Source organism: Ostrea edulis, chromosome 5 (assembly GCF_947568905.1).
Source record: "Ostrea edulis chromosome 5, xbOstEdul1.1, whole genome shotgun sequence".
NCBI classification, from domain to species: domain Eukaryota; kingdom Metazoa; phylum Mollusca; class Bivalvia; order Ostreida; family Ostreidae; genus Ostrea; species Ostrea edulis.
Window position 1 is genome coordinate 46,072,292 of NC_079168.1, and position 16,274 is coordinate 46,088,565.

Below are 16,274 nucleotides of genomic sequence, written 5' to 3' on the forward strand. Positions count from 1 at the left end.
TCAGTTACACTTCATACTTATACATTTTTCATCTGGTCATTTTTAATCACAATTCCTTGTCAATTTGTCAAAGAAAGAATAATTAATTACAATCTACATTCTAAGCATGCATGAATATCATCATCATCATCACCAAATCTTATTTGAACTTTAAATCAAAAAGAAGGTCATTCAAGTGAATGACTACAGTAACTATCTGTACCAGGTCTACAATTTGGATTTTTTTAATACATAAATTTTGTGATGACCTTGCTGATGGCGTTGGCAATACAAACCTTTTATTACTACTGGCTGAACTGTCTGCTTGTAGGCAGTGTAATTTGAAGCTCCTGTACTGGCTGAAATAAATGTATGGAGGCTAAAAATTCACACAGCAGTCGCTACACAAAATCAGAAAATTTCCTGAAGAAGAATTCATCAATAGTAATTCTATACATATTTTATTCATAGTTCACACATGTTCATTTTATAAATTTCAAAAATCTTCACACATTTTGTGTGCAGTTGGAAATTTTCTGATTTTAAGACAAATTAGTAAAAATTCCCTGGAATGTTTTCCCTGTGAAATCTAAAGAATTATTTGGTTAAAATTATTATTTAACAAACTCATCATATTTCCCACCTATTACCAAGATGACTACAACAGCTTTATATTACATAAAAATCATCACTGACATATTAAAACCTGGACTTTCAACCATGTTGTAATATTGACAAAGCATTTCTTTTATCTATTAAAAACAATGGCCAAACGTTGTGTAGCAGTACCTAATCAATGAGGAGAAATTTTACATGATATCATTTTCACAATTTTGTCAAAATTTCTCAACTAATGAGATTCATTTTCTCCATTTAAAACATATTCCAGCAATTTGACCATGGTCCAGTATCAAAGAGTTTTACCTAGTTGACTGTCCTTTAAAGTTTCACAAAAAATCAAAATGAATCATAATTAAAACTGCAGAAAACTCCAAAACAGGAGTATGATTTGTTTTCTCTCCATTAATCTAGTAAATCAACCAAATAACTCTCTAGCATGACCTAAAATCTAAAACTACCAAGATGAAATTCATTTCTGGACTCTCCAGGTTGGTGAAAGGTTAAAATTGTAAATGGTTGGGGATGGATTGTTTGGTAGTATGTCTGTGCAAGGAAGAGAGGGGGAGGGGGAGGGAAAAAGGTGGCCTCTGGCTTTCTTTGGTCTGTGTTGCATACCTACCAGTATATACACATATAAGTATCAATATGAATTTATTTTTACATCACTCCATCTATCTTGATACTTGAAAATCAGTCAAACAACTCATAAATGAAATATTTGTAAAAATATTCATTGAAGCATACAGGTACAGATTCCTTTTTAAACAAGACCCTCAAGAGCCCGCATCACTAACCTGTGTTAAATAACTTTACAGTGATTTGTTAAATAACAAGAAATGTTTTAAAACCGGGTGGGGGTGGGTCAACCGGGGTGGGGGTGGGGGGTGGGGGGGTCAACCGGGGTGGGGTGGGGTGGGGGGTGTCAGGGGTCATTGGGATCAAAATAAGACTTAGCATGCAGTAGTCCCAATGAAATCAATTTTATTTCAGCCAATAAATTGCCATGATGACTATAATAAAATTTGCTTAACTCAAAAAAAGGTTACAGCACTTTTTAGAACTACTACAGACATTTTGAACCATGTACAGTGAGTTGGCATACAATCATTCTGAATCTCAATTTTTTTCTCCATCAATCAAATACTATGATAGAATTAAGAACACTACAAAAAGTAGCAACACTTCTCTGGGACCAAAGCAATATGGCAACGTGACTCAACCAACTGAAATCAATAGCAGTCATTTTAGATGGTATCAAATCTTTTAAATCCTTCTGCAGAATCACAAGAGAAGCATTTAGCTATTCTGGAGAAGTTTATATTGTCTCAGCCACTCAATGCCTTGGTAGCCATTTTGAAATCACGCTGTTCTACAGAGTAACACTTCTGTGGGACCACTAGGTGGGAATTTGCTCAAATTATGGTGAATTGATATTTAGCCTTTCTGAAAGATTCAAATGTAACAAGCATTCTGCTAGCATTGAATAGCAATACATGCTCCTACTAACACAATTTTTTTCTGTGTTAATAACCTGTGGGAATAATTTTATGTCAACAGTTAATGTATAATCATAAAAAAAAAAAGGAAAATAAAATTTCATTGCATGATTTTTCCAGTATGATTTATGGGTCTTACACCATAAAAAATATATATACAGGGGGCTAGACAGAAAACAATAATTAATGAAGTTCAGTCTAACATGGAAGTTTTGTTAAAATAAGTCAATTATAATGAGAGTGAAACATACTCTGCATCTGCTCATTAGATGACCACATATCATATTTCAATTTATTAAGCCATCATAGTTGAATTAAGGTTGGAAACCTAAATTTGGCCATAAGTCTCATATATCTTGTAAACAAGAATACCATAAACGGTATATAATACACCTATGAGAAGGTTATATAGGGTGTTTTTATTATAAGATGTTTGATTTGTGACATTGATTAGCAAACATGGCAAAAATGCCAGTTGTAGAACATGTTAGCCATCACTAAACTGAGACAAACTTTCTTTTGCATCATACACTGTACATGTACTGATACAATGTCCTAGCTTAAAAACTGTGACAGGAGGTAGATAGACAAACCAAGAGTTCTGTGTGGAAAATATTTCACCAAAATTAACAAGTTCAACAACATGTAATTTTTTAAACATCATAGAAAATTGTTGAGAATCAAAATCCTTGCAATATGCACATCTTCAAGTTGTTTACAAAGGTCCTAGCTTAAAACCGTGAGAGGAGTTAAAAGGACAAACGTTTATGCACTTACTTTATATTTCCTCAAAACTGACTAAGTTCAAAAACATATAATTTTCTCAAAAATTAAAATCCTGGAAAAATCCTTATCTCCAATACCCATAAAAACACTCTGTAAATAAGGTCATCCCTTGAAAACTGTGGGGAGGGGGTTATGACAGACGAACAGTCTTTACGAAAAACTTTGTGAAGCACAGGCCTCCCAGTATAATAATTGTGCAAGCCCGAACAACATTTTAAAGGCCCAAAATGGGTTTTTTCTAATTTGACCACTTGTCATTTGCAAGGTGTTGCATGCTGATTCTACACTATAGATACAAGTATGTTCTACTGTAGGAAAATACATATTTAAGATGATCTGATAGTTAGAGAACAACTGAAATCAAAAGGATTATCTTATTTTATTTTTCAACATATTAATCTCGAAGATACCACAGCAGTTCATGTTCTACTTTGTTTTGTAAACACCACATACAAAACATTTTGTTTTCTCTAGAATTAAATCTTAGCAAAGGCCCTCCCTCGGTCCAATGGGGCATGAATTTTCGTTTCTCTTTTCTCCTTGTATGACCGTGTTTTTTTTTTTATTTGGATCTGATGGTTGTGATTGCGAAATACGCTCGTGAGGTCTGGAATTTCACGGATGAGCCCTCTCCCTACACCGACACTGGAAGTTAATGTAAAATATAGTATGTGTATTTTTTATACATGCACATACTATATATTTACATTAACTTCCAGTGCCCTTGCCTCCCTATACTTCAGAAAAGGCAGCATGGTTGATCGTTTTTCGATGCAAATCCAATCTCTCACCAGAGGGCATTACGCTACGCTCCACAACACCTCTGTTATCGTCTGATTTACAAGAATATTGTAAAACAGAGTGTCTTTGAAAGTAAAATAAATCTGCATCATTTTCATAAATAAAACATAAATTTATGAGTTAAAAACAAATTGGTAGGTATCGAAACGCTGTATTACGTTAGTGTAACCTCCATATTTATGGAACTATTTTGTCTTGTCAAATGTATTAATTTCACTTTTACTTCGTAACTATGGACTCTACATAAAATTACATTAAAAAAACTAGCGAGATTGTAATGATGAAAATTTGACATTACACAAAGAACATAAACGTGTCTTTCTGATGGAGTCAAAGACGCTATTTTGTCCGTGCGAGATCATGTGCTTAGCCGAACTATTTATCAGACGATAACAGAGGTGAAAGTGAAGCTTGCGTAGCGCGCCCTCTGGTGAGAGAATGATGCAAATCCTGACAAAGTCTGAGTCAATCTCAAGCTTTATTTGTAATATATACAAAACATACAATAAAACATTTATAGGCCCGCCGGACTCCTGGGTTAAATATTTTTAGAAGCCCGATCCCGATTTTACTGGCCTCGGGCCACCGGTTAACGTCGAAGACTGGACGAATCATGTACTTTCTATGTGATATTTCCTCAAAAGTTCAACCAATGTGTAATTTTCTTTAAAATAAATAAATAAAACTGAAACCATAAATTTATATATTTTGGAGAAATGTCACGCATGTCCTTAACAAATACTTGTAAGTTGTAACAAGATTATTGAAAACATGGTTTCTTGAATTTGTGAATTTACTAACACCAAAAACAGCTAAAATTAACACTGAAATGCCCCCCCCCCCCCCCCCCCCCCATACAGTATAAAATAAAACATCTTGGAATTTTAATAGCATGGGCGATGATTAAGGACACATTTTCAAATTGAAAAACAGAAAGGAAAATGTCCACTTTCATTGATTTTTCATAATTTTGATAAAAGGTTACATGATGACACAACCATTCTGCAAGAGACTTAGCCTGTGTTATCATTCTTTCTGATTTGTTTCACTCACATATCAAACAATTATTTTTGCCATTTTGATGAAGTTTAAGGATCCATAAGTTTTTTAGGGCTAATCATCTTTAGCAATTTTAATGTTCTCCCAGAGAATACCAGCGAATATAGTGTACAGTGTACACAATCACATAAGATAAGTTTATTCCAATTTTGGGCCCAGAGGGCATAACAGTAAGACAGTTTATAAAGAAGGAAATTCAATAAGAAAGAAAGTTTACAACATTAACTACAGGTTATGTAGACTGCAAACTGCATGTGGATGCAGCATGTTGGGGAAACAAGTACATACATATATGAATTGCTAATCATGTATATATACAAGTAAATGGACAGTATCAGTATTATACCAATATATGAATAATAAACTATAATGATTTTTGCAGTTTTAAAGCATCACTTCTTTTTCTAAAAGTTTGCACTAAATATTCACTCAATTTGACAATTCATCAGCCAAGTAAATTTGTCCTTATTTGTTAGATAGATAAAAATTTTGTTGAGCTTGTATATACCATTAAAAAACATATTTCTCTCTTCAACATAGAATGGACAATCAGTAAGGAAATGAAATTCATCTTCAACACAATTAAGGTAATACATAATTCACATATTCTTTTGTTTCTTTCTATAGAGATCTTCTGGCCAGAATTGGTTTTTGTAAATTCATATCTTCCTCTTTCAATTCGAAGGTCATGTGCACTAATTCGAAATCTACATAGAGTTTTTCTTAATTCTAGGGATTCTAAAAATATATAACTTTCCATAGTAAAGTTTTCTTTATACGAAAAATATGTTGTGAGTTTTCCTGATTTCTGACCCTCTTCACGTCGTTTTGACCAGTAAAGTAAAAATTGTTTCCGTACCCGATTCTTCATTTGTTTTTTTAAAAAATGAGAATTTGAGATTTTTACAATTGGGTACCAAAATGCCCATTTTTTCCTTAAAATAATTAATGTTTTTGTACCAACAATTTATATTATATGAATTCAGATTGATATTCTCTGTATAAGCACTGTATAACAGGGATGATTCTGGGCAATTATCAAGTCTATGCCAATATAGTAAAATACTTTGGATTATAGAGCAGAACATAGGATATCTACCCAATTCAGAGATTATTGCAATATTAGTACTTCTTTTACCGGCACCCAGTAGATGTTTACAAAACTTAATATTCAGGTTTTCTACCTCCCAATTTTTAAAGATATGCATAATATGCACTACCAACATTTAAAAAAAAAAAACACTGAAAAAACCTTCCTACACATTGTGCACATCCCAAAATTGACAAAACGACGGTAAATTGACGGTAATGGCAACGCACAGTGAAAGTGCACAATAGATGTTTATTTTCATTTTTATTCATTTTGTAATAAAATACGAAGATATTAGATTCGTTATCTCTGTATATACATTTATAAATTGGGAGACAACAGTAGACTTAGTAGCGTTTCTAAACAATAGTAGATATGTGCAACCCATACTTGCCAATCTCCAACATGTAAAAAATCTGGTCATGACCCTCTTTGGAGATTTAAAAATCTGGTCAAAACATGTAACTACATTCATGACATATTTACCATGATTAAACTATATTTCTTATTGCATATATACAATATGCACTTGTCTGAACATCGGATCATACAAACGCATTAATGACACGTGTGTTTACTTCAATGTTTGATTTTTTTCCCTCCTAAACAACTGTCGACTTGGAAACGAAATAGTGATTTGTGTTCATTGAAGAATAAACACATCCTTTTAATATGAAGATTGTGGAGAGCAACTAATGGAAATGCAAGACTATATATTCTGCAGCAGTGTTACTAAAATATTGAAGATCTACTAATATAATTTCTGAATATTACATGGATAACTACTATTCGGAGTACAAGAGCCAGAAAACGACACATCTTTTATTAACAAAATCATCCAGACAGACAGTCAAACAAATGGACTATTGATTCCATTATACCCTCTCCTAAACTAACGCAGTAATCTATGTTAAAGAACAGATCATTACAAAATCTACAAGAAAATAACTAGGTCAATGAAGTTGAAAAATGACCCATAAAATGAAAATATCCATATTTCCTTGAATGTTAATGAATCTCCATAAAAATAACAGGCACACAGCTTCATTATATACATAATCTATACACAAAGTTTGAATCTATTCTGTTCATTGGTTTTTAAAATATACTCTGGAAAACTGACAACACCCCCTCAATATGAAAAATCTAAAAGTTCCTTGAATATCAAAATATCTCAATCCAAATGGCAGGTGCACAACTTCATTATTCATACAAGATATACATAAAGTTTTATGACATCTGTTCATTGGTGTTAAAGATATCCGGACAACTGATGTCTACAGACAGACAAGGTGATTCCAATACCCCCCCCCCCCCCCCCAACTTCGATTACAAGTGTGGCTTCATCCCCAGTAATTGATTGAACTCCAATAGTTTATGACAGAAAAGACTTAATCTAAATGATTAGTGATCAGATATTCAAATTAAAACAAAGAAGCCTTAGTTTTCACAAGGAAAAAGTGCAAAATACATATGAATTGTTGAATAAACATCAGGGGTTAATTTCAGCAAAACGTAGATAGTAAATACCTGTACTACCAAATAGACTCCAAACAAATAAGTTTCCTCATAGAATTGTTGTTAAGAAATAAATAACTGACAAAAACCGAAGAGATAAATGATCCATTTGTTTCTAATTTAATTTCATACTTCCTGTATGTACATTTACCAACATCTTCATGTTGTCTAAATTGTTCAGGAATATTACTACTGATCATTTTCAAAATATTACTTGCTACTGTTGATTCAATAATTAGGGAATACATGTTAAATAAATAACAAGTAAACGAAGAACAACAGAATTCATTTCTTTTTTTTTTGCTGAGTGTACTTGCCGACCTTTCAATTTTACTGCGGAACTTTCAAATAGGTACTAGTTTAGTAGGTTTCGATGGGCTGACCAGTTTTCAACAAATATGACAAAGAAGGAGAAAATAAACTTTTTTCTGCAAAGTAGTTGTTAAATATGTGGTATTTTGCATGTAATCACTATGTACATATATATAGATCACAACTGAAGTGATTACATCAGGTCAAAAAATTAATTCATTACTAAATTCATCTGGTCTCTATACTGTTGTACCTAAACAATAAATGGAAATGAAAGTAAACATGTGGTAGATGTTACGAGGATAGAAACTGCTGCACACTCACTGTCAGTTTTCTGTCATAATTATTGTGCCGCAGCGTTCTTGAACTTTTTGAGTTTCAAGGATCATGGTGACCCTCTGTGGCTGAATTCTAGGTGTCAAAAGCTGGGGGTTTTTTAGGGTCACATTTTTAAAAAAAAAACACCCAATAATTTCAAGCATTTAATTTTGATCTACATTGTACAGGTGTTTTGTTCATGAGATGGATAAATATTGGTTCAATGCATACGTAATGAATACTTTCATAATTTATTAATATACTTTGAGGTTTCTATAGGCTTGTCATCATGTCTCTTTGTCACACTTACACATCATCATGTATATCTGATCAATGTCAGAAGGTATAGTCATTAAATAATGACCTTTTTGTGCATTTCGTGCCACCATTGTGATTAACGTCAAATCACAGGAGTCTGCAGTTTTATCTTAGGTCTACAACGCAAACAACAACCACCGAGCTTCACAAGCCGCTCGGGAAGCTCAGTGGTTGTTCCTGTACAAATGAAACTGCCGACTCCTGTGGTTGAGACCATGTGCATCCTGATCATTTACGGGGTTGTTTTCTCGATTTGCCAGTCAGTGTTTTACATGCATTTGGTTCAAATGAACAACGTCGCCATGTGGAAACAACTTAAAGACTGGTTCTCGGTCTTTATTTTCATATACTTACTGGAAAGAACATTGAGCCCGACCACAAAATGTGAAGTTTGTATTATTTTCTGTGTCATGGTGACCCTTTGGGTAATGTCTTTGGGGGTAACAAGGATTTTCTATGTGTAAATTATGCAGAAATTTGTGTTGACAGAAACACTGTGTGGATCAATTGCGTCTGACATTGGGACAAACACATTTGACATTTCTGTTTGATGTAGTCACTAAGGTCATTTTTGTTAATTTGAACCAAAGGTATCTGATATCTGTAGTACAAACAACAATACACAAGTTGTTACTTTCCCTTTCCTAATTTTTCGTGAATGTCAAAGAACATAAAAAGTATGATTTTGTTCTCGTTTAAACATATTATCTATATCTAAATGTAAAAATGATCTTCTTTTAGCATATGTATACACACATGATCGCAAGAAAGGCAAAATTAAGCTTCAACACCTGTAACTTCCAGCACACACTGTTATGACATAATTTTTCTGCTTTATCTGTGAGGACTTTTCATGAATAGGGAAAACACTGCTTCTGACCTGTTAAGTAAGCTATTCAACATCTAGTAAGAAATAAAATCAAAAAGTTGGTCATGTTTATTCTGGGTGAAATTTTTACCTTTCCCCGTGTATGTTGCACTGGCAGTGGTGTTCGTCGCATATGATGTGGTGCTGTACGTAGAAACAGGCTGACTTGTATTGGCTGGGTACACATATGTTGCTGCACTTGAAGCTTGGACAGGTGTATGGCTTTTGGGGGTGACAACGGCTCTCTGAGTAGACTGGTATGCTCCTGTGGAGTATGTGGGCTTGTTAGCTAAAAAACAGTGAAGAGCAGCCATTCATACACATACATTTTGAAACACTCATTCAACATTTTATTATAAAGTTTACTGCTAGGGTACATGATATGCTTGTCTGAAACTACATGTGCCAGAGTTCTTGAAATCTTTTGGTCTTGTCAGCGTTTTCAATAAGAACTGGCAAAACTAACCACCTGTAGGAGGAGAAATTTTGCCAGTTATAAGATTTCCACTTAGATTGGAACTTGTAGGTACAGTGTATAATGGAATTGCGTTTGAAAATATTGTGTCATACACATTACAGTAAATGATCAGAATTGACATGAGATTGTTAACTGTTATGGTCCCCTTTGACAAAAAAAAACCCTATTTCCCTAGGTAACTTCAATGCCTTAGGAAATACCTTTTTTGTCTCAGGAGACCATAAATTTCATATGCCTTCCACCCATCCCCAAGATGCATCAACTGACCAAATTTTTGGTCCTAAGTATCACAGTGGGCAAGATATAATCCAAACAGAATTTTAGTATGTATATATATAGCCATAAAATTCCAGGAGGGCAATGTGACCTATTTTGGGGTAGCAACACTTCAACCCCCCCCCCCCCCCCCCCCCCCCCCAAAGATGCATCTTCTAACAAGATTTGAGGGTCCTAGACTACACAGTAAGAAAGATATGACCCAGACACATAAAAGCTACCAGGCAGACTGACGGACAAATGGAAAAGCCTAAAACATGACACAGCCCATTAAAAGTAGGGCATATAAAAAGCATTTATTTCACAGCATTTATTGCTGAAATGCCTATAAAAATTGGTATAATACATTGCTAAAATTTCACCTGCTTGATAATGAGTTTCTGCTACCGTGTATGCTACTGCGGCCTGTGCGGCAGCTGCAGGTTGATAGTAAGCTTTCTGATCATAAGTAGCTGCAGGCTAAAATGAAAAAAATTAATATACATATTTTTTAATACCAAGGAAAAATTATAACTGTCATAATTGCTGATTATCAGATATAGTGTGCTGGATATCAACATTGTGAATACTGCTAACAAGTGGCCAAGGGACATTGACATGTTTAAATTATAAGAAAATCCTGCTTACTGTCACTGCAACTTGGGTTCTAGTTGTGTATGCATACTGCGGTGTTGCATGTGCTGTTTGATAACTGTCATAGGCTTGGCCTGCTCGTGGGGCAGCCGTGGCATAAGCTGCTTGTGGAGCCGCAGCAACATAAGCGGTCTGGACTGCTGGGTATGCTGCTGCTGGCTGTGGATTTGCAGCTGGATATACAAAGTGTGCCATTTTTCTCTATCTTCCTTTCCTTAAAAACATGAATATTAAATCAATGGTCATACAAAAACATTTTCCAATTTCAACCAAATACAGTCAACTCCTGAAAACTCTAATTTCAAGGGACCTTGATAAAATTTAGAGAGATTGAATCAAATCCGGAAATTAAAAATTATAGTATTTACATCATCCTGGGTAGTTTTTTAATGTTTTCCTTCACGTTTTTAGATTACTCACTTGGTTTCAACAACACAGAGCTTTATCATGCATAGATAAAAAGATTTTTGTACAAAAAACACACATGTAATATTTCCCTAATCAAATGGGAAGCTAGACTTGCTCAAGTCTATATGTTTAATAATCATTGCTCTCTTTAATACTTTTTAATAATGCCAAACATCTATGTTTGGTGACATTAAGTATGGCAGAGAGCAGATATTTAGACTTCCGAAACACAAAAAAATTTGAATGAAATGATAAAGTTAAAAAAACAACATAGAGACTTGAGCAAGTCTAATGGGAAGCTTCTGAAAAGTTCATTTAATTTTTTTTCCATCATGCTAAAATAGATGTACATATACATATTTACAAGATAAATTTCTCATGACATAGATAACAGTCACTAACTACATGAAGCACAATTGTCAAAATTTATAGTCGTTATAAACAAAGCACAACTTCTTATCAAAATAGCAATGTTTAATGGGCATGTCTCTGATTTATTGTCTCAAAATACCATCTCCTTGTCTGCAAAGCACAACATCACAATTTGAAGTCATTATACACAAAGCACAAATTCTTATAAATAACAGTGTTTCAAGGGCATGTCTCCAATTTATTTTCTCAAAATTATTGTCTCCTGAAAGTCCAAAGAAATAATAATCAGATTGTGTAACAAAAACAAAGCACAGGCCAATTTAACAATGAACTTTCAACCCCAAAATGTAAACACCTAATTAACACTACCAAGCTATTCTGGAAAATTTGTTATCCAGGTAGGGTCCAATTGGAAATAATTATACACTTGAGTGATGGTGTGTATATACGCTATCACCACTTCCAAGAAATTGAGAGCAAAAAACAATAACATATGTTATACAGGACCCAAATTTCTAGGGCTGTCACAAGTTAAAATTTTTTTTGGGTCGGGTCAAGTTCAGGATTTTTTAATTTGGGTTCAGGTATTTCTGTTTGGGTCTAAATAGGTATTTTAAAAATATAATATACAAGTTAAAATCTAAAACCTTCATTTTGTTACAGTAATTACTCGCGGACATGGACTCGGTTTAGACCCGACATCAATGGTACTAGAAACAGCAATGTCACTTTTACTTCTTTCCATTCCATGCTTTCAATATTTTGTCATTGACGATGTTGATCCTGTGGTGTAATTTAAATGTGTCTGACATATCTTACATACTATCATTATTATGTCCATGATGACATCATTTAACAATTGATCAAAATACAGCCACATTTAAAGATTTTGATGCCATTTTGTTTAAACAGATTTCTAATGATTCTGTTGTAAAAATCGGATTCGATCCGAAATAAGAAAAAATGGAACCGAACCCAACCTGAACAATAAGATCTGCAATCTTTGGTTATTTCGGGTAACCGCTGCAGCCTTACAAATTTCACTTTGAGAGATCAAGAACTTCAGGAGATTGATAGTAAATTTGCTTAGTTATATAAACAGAGAGAAAAAATTGGGAACTTGATTTCACTTTGAGAGATTGAAGTATGAGAGTCACCTGTATCACTGTTTTTCCCGAATGTGAGTAGTTCTGGATCTTGAAATCAATGGTTTAAAAAATCCCTGACATTCTTTAGTTAGTTACTTAAGAACTCTATGTTTTTGTTTTCTTTACAGAAACGTCAAGTTTATTTTTACTAGCGAAGGCCCATTTTAGTAGATTATACAGTATCTCATACTATATATCAGTAAATCGTTCCGAATAACAAACTATCCAACGTATGACTTATCTTAGTCATATTTGTAGAAAATAAAAGCTTCACAGTATCCTGGTGAGGCAAACACTCAAAAAGAAAACTAATTGAAATAAAAGAGGGGGATGTTGAAAATAAAAAGAATTAAAAAGAAAACGTGAGATTCAGATGGTGTGACAATCCTAATTTTCAGGTTTGATTGACACTGACAGCAGTATGATCTGTACCATGTGTCATGCAGCGCTACACCCACTGTTGCTGTTACTTTGTATTTTCTTACGGTACCGGTAATACAATTTACTGAAATAATACAATGAGCATTTGAATCAAATACAAGTATCAAAACTTCATCTCATGTTACACACTTGTCCATTATTTTACAGTAGAAAGATCTATTTCCCTACATTGACCTTTGTAAAAGATTTCTTATCTATAACGTTCAATGACATTTTTTTCCATCAATTTCATTCAACTACATTAATGTAACTTGTATGGCATAATTCTTACATTGCGGGGAAGAAGGAAAAACTTGATAAAGGGTAAACTATTCCAAAGAAGAGAAAACTTAGCTATTCACCGATTGACAAGAGGGAGATAATTAAAATTACTAGTTGATAGGTCAGGTGTATTAGAGTCTAAAAAAATTTCGGACAACTGAGTTTTACTTTTTCATTCAGATAAGTAAAAGTTCAAGTTTACTTGCTCGAAGAGCAAGTGAGATAAAAAGTTAATGTCTATCCCTGATAGGACCATGTTACTTTTCCAAGAGAGTAAATGTGCAAGCATGCAAAGGTACTGTTTACTAAATTGGAAAAAATACATAATCATTTCCAATTGGGAATAGGGCCAAATCTTGGCCCCTGAGAAAGTATTGATAAATCTTTGTAATATATCATTTCATTGTCAGATCAATAGCAGATGTAAAATCAAGACTTATGTCAAATATATATCTAACAAAATTAAATTATTCACTTTGGTAATTAGGAAAAAAATATCACATGTAGTACTTATAAATAAAAAATTGTGTGCTTATTATATCCGACACTACTTCTATAAAGTGTGCATTTAATATGAACTCCACAACGTCATTTCCGGTATTTATATACATCTCCTTTCTTTTACAATTAATCAAATAAAATTAAATTTATGAACCTTTTTTGTGTTAACACATTTATGTTTGTTATAACTGCATTACAATATTAAACATTATTCCCTTTAGAGAAGTCGAAAGGCATAGCCTTCATCGACTTCTCTTCGCAAGCATTCATGTTTTGATTCTGGAAAACGTGTAAATGCCGGAGTCGGTGACGGTTTATGCTTCAACCAACGTTTCGACTCAGATGTGCCTGGATTTATGCAATAGACAACTTGTTTTCAAACATGTAATAGCAATACACAAAACCATCACAAGGAAATCAAAACTTTCTTGCTTTTAATCCAATTTCAACATGCCCCTGTTCCGGGTTTAAATCACAACTCTGTTTACGTCAGCCTGCTTTCTCTTAACTGGTCCCCTATTGTGACAGCTCCCAAGACCAGTTAACGTGAACCCGGGACAGGGACATGTTGAAAATGGATTAAAAGCAAGTAAGTGTTGATTTCCTTGTGATAGTTTTGTGCATTACTGCTAAATGTTTGAAAACAAGTTGTCTATTGCGTAAATCCAGGCACATCTGAGTCAAAACGTCGGTCGAAGCATAAACCGTCACCGACTCCAGCATTTACACGTTTTCAAGAATCAAAATATGAATGCTTGCGAAGAGAAGTCGATGAAGGCTATGCCTCTCGACTTCTCTAAAGAGAATATATTAAACATGTTAAAAGAGATCAGTTGTTTTTCAATATTCAGTCTAAGTGACATTCATAGCCACCAGGACAAACAAGGGAATGGGCCGAAAAGTAGTCAAGAAAAACTATAAAATATTGTGAGTTAAATACGTTGATGAGGATTATTTTTATGGTGGATCAACGGCATAAATATTAAAATTATTGGATCCGAAAGAACTTTCGGGTGGGTGACGATAAAAGCTGAATTTTGGAGCTATTTTAAATTTAAGTTTTGAGTAAAAATTTGTTTCATTCCTTATGTTTTTTATTAGGAGGTGGTATGGTATTGTTCCGTACTTTTAAGTTACCATTACAAACAAACTTACCGGTTCCTATGTCAGGTATTACGACAAGCTAATTTATATTTCTTCATTGATGTACAATGTATCAAATAAAACAGATAAGGCTGGACATGGGCTAATTGTTTTCAAAGTAGACGCTTAAAATTTTAGACTTGGGGGTTCACTTTGCTCCTAAAAATTTCAGCGAGTCTTCTTGGTGTGCAGGGATCGATGTGGAACTGGAAGTTGTATTGTGCAGAACCAATATACATTGAATTGAGCATGCATAGGATGTTTGTGGCATGTGTGGGTGTTTTATGTCCTCCCATGATCTGGAATAGTGTATCTCAATATGATACTGTGCAACAAGTCCATGTGGATGTGATTTGGCCTTTCAACATAATAAAACAATCTGAAAATGACCCTGACCTCAAAGGGAGTATTGAAAATTCAAAATTGCAATATTATTCATTGTTGTAACTCTAAAATTACGATGTACATGCTTTGTTTAGGATATAAACATAGCCTTTTATACATTTATGTAACTGTGCAAAACAACAATGCGCTGTAAATACAGACCTTTTGTTTCAACAATTCACGCTTCTATCATGGTAGCCATTATTCTTCGTCTGACGTCATTAAAAAAAATCCTTCGAAACTGTAGTAATTATTTAAAGTGTTGTAAGTTGTTAAATTTCTATCTTGAATCAATTCATTGGCATTGACATTGAAATATTTTAAATTGCAAATCATTTAAAAATTTTCGTCAGAGTTTCGTAATTTTCCGGAGCCATCGGATTACCTCTCCCTTTTTCATCGATCGCGAGTTCAGTGGATTCAAGCGGAATTCCTCCGATTTCTCAGAGAGAGAGAGAGAGAGAGAGAGAGAGAGAATCTTAGATTATAGGTGAGGACAGGTGGTGTGGGGACATATTATCACTAATATTCTCTCTCAAAACCACCCCACCCCACAATTCGAAGGAGTGTATTAGATATATAAACTTTTATAAGTGTCTCTACACCTAACATATATAGTGCATTTTAGCCTTTACAATATTCTCTTCTAGCAGGGCCGTAACTGCCGATGAGGCAGACGAGGCAACTGCCTCGTCTGATTTTTTGGCAAAAAAGAAAATAAAATTATATAAATGTTATATTATAGGATATATGTTTAAAATGAAGACAAGCACCTTTGTCTTTGACACCATATTACGATTCTTTACATAGTACAAATGAAACACAAACATGATAAATTGGGATTTAAAAAGTGTCATTTTCAGTCGTAAAGTCAATCGGCGGCCCCCAATCCCCTGCCTCCCCTGATTTAGAACCCTACTTACGGCCCTGTCTAGACATTGTGAGGACGTCGATCCTCACTTAACAGGTTTTACCGTCCAGAGAGAGAGAGAGAGAGAGAGAGAGAGAGAGAGAGGAGAGAGAGAGAGCGAGAGCACTAAAACTTACGATTTTAAAAACTTAA

General features: G+C 34.0%; 1 protein-coding gene across 4 annotated transcripts in view; it reads right to left on the reverse strand.

The window, feature by feature from the left end:
• LOC125649718 (zinc finger RNA-binding protein-like) overlaps nucleotides 1-15,468 on the reverse strand; it is a 33,519-nt gene extending 18,051 nt beyond the window's left edge. For 2 of the 4 annotated variants that reach the window (XM_048877429.2, XM_048877428.2), the window contains exons 1-5: nucleotides 15,374-15,468; nucleotides 10,548-10,767; nucleotides 10,283-10,379; nucleotides 9,258-9,455; nucleotides 276-338 (exon numbers count right to left, since the gene is read on the reverse strand). In XM_048877429.2, the coding sequence (XP_048733386.1) occupies nucleotides 276-338; nucleotides 9,258-9,455; nucleotides 10,283-10,379; nucleotides 10,548-10,748 (559 nt within the window). In that variant the 5' untranslated portion in view covers nucleotides 10,749-10,767; nucleotides 15,374-15,468. The remainder of the gene's footprint in view (nucleotides 1-275; nucleotides 339-9,257; nucleotides 9,456-10,282; nucleotides 10,380-10,547; nucleotides 10,768-15,373) is intronic. The other 2 variants (XM_048877431.2, XM_048877430.2) reach the window with 1 other exon arrangement.
• Nucleotides 15,469-16,274: the final 806 nt, after the last annotated feature.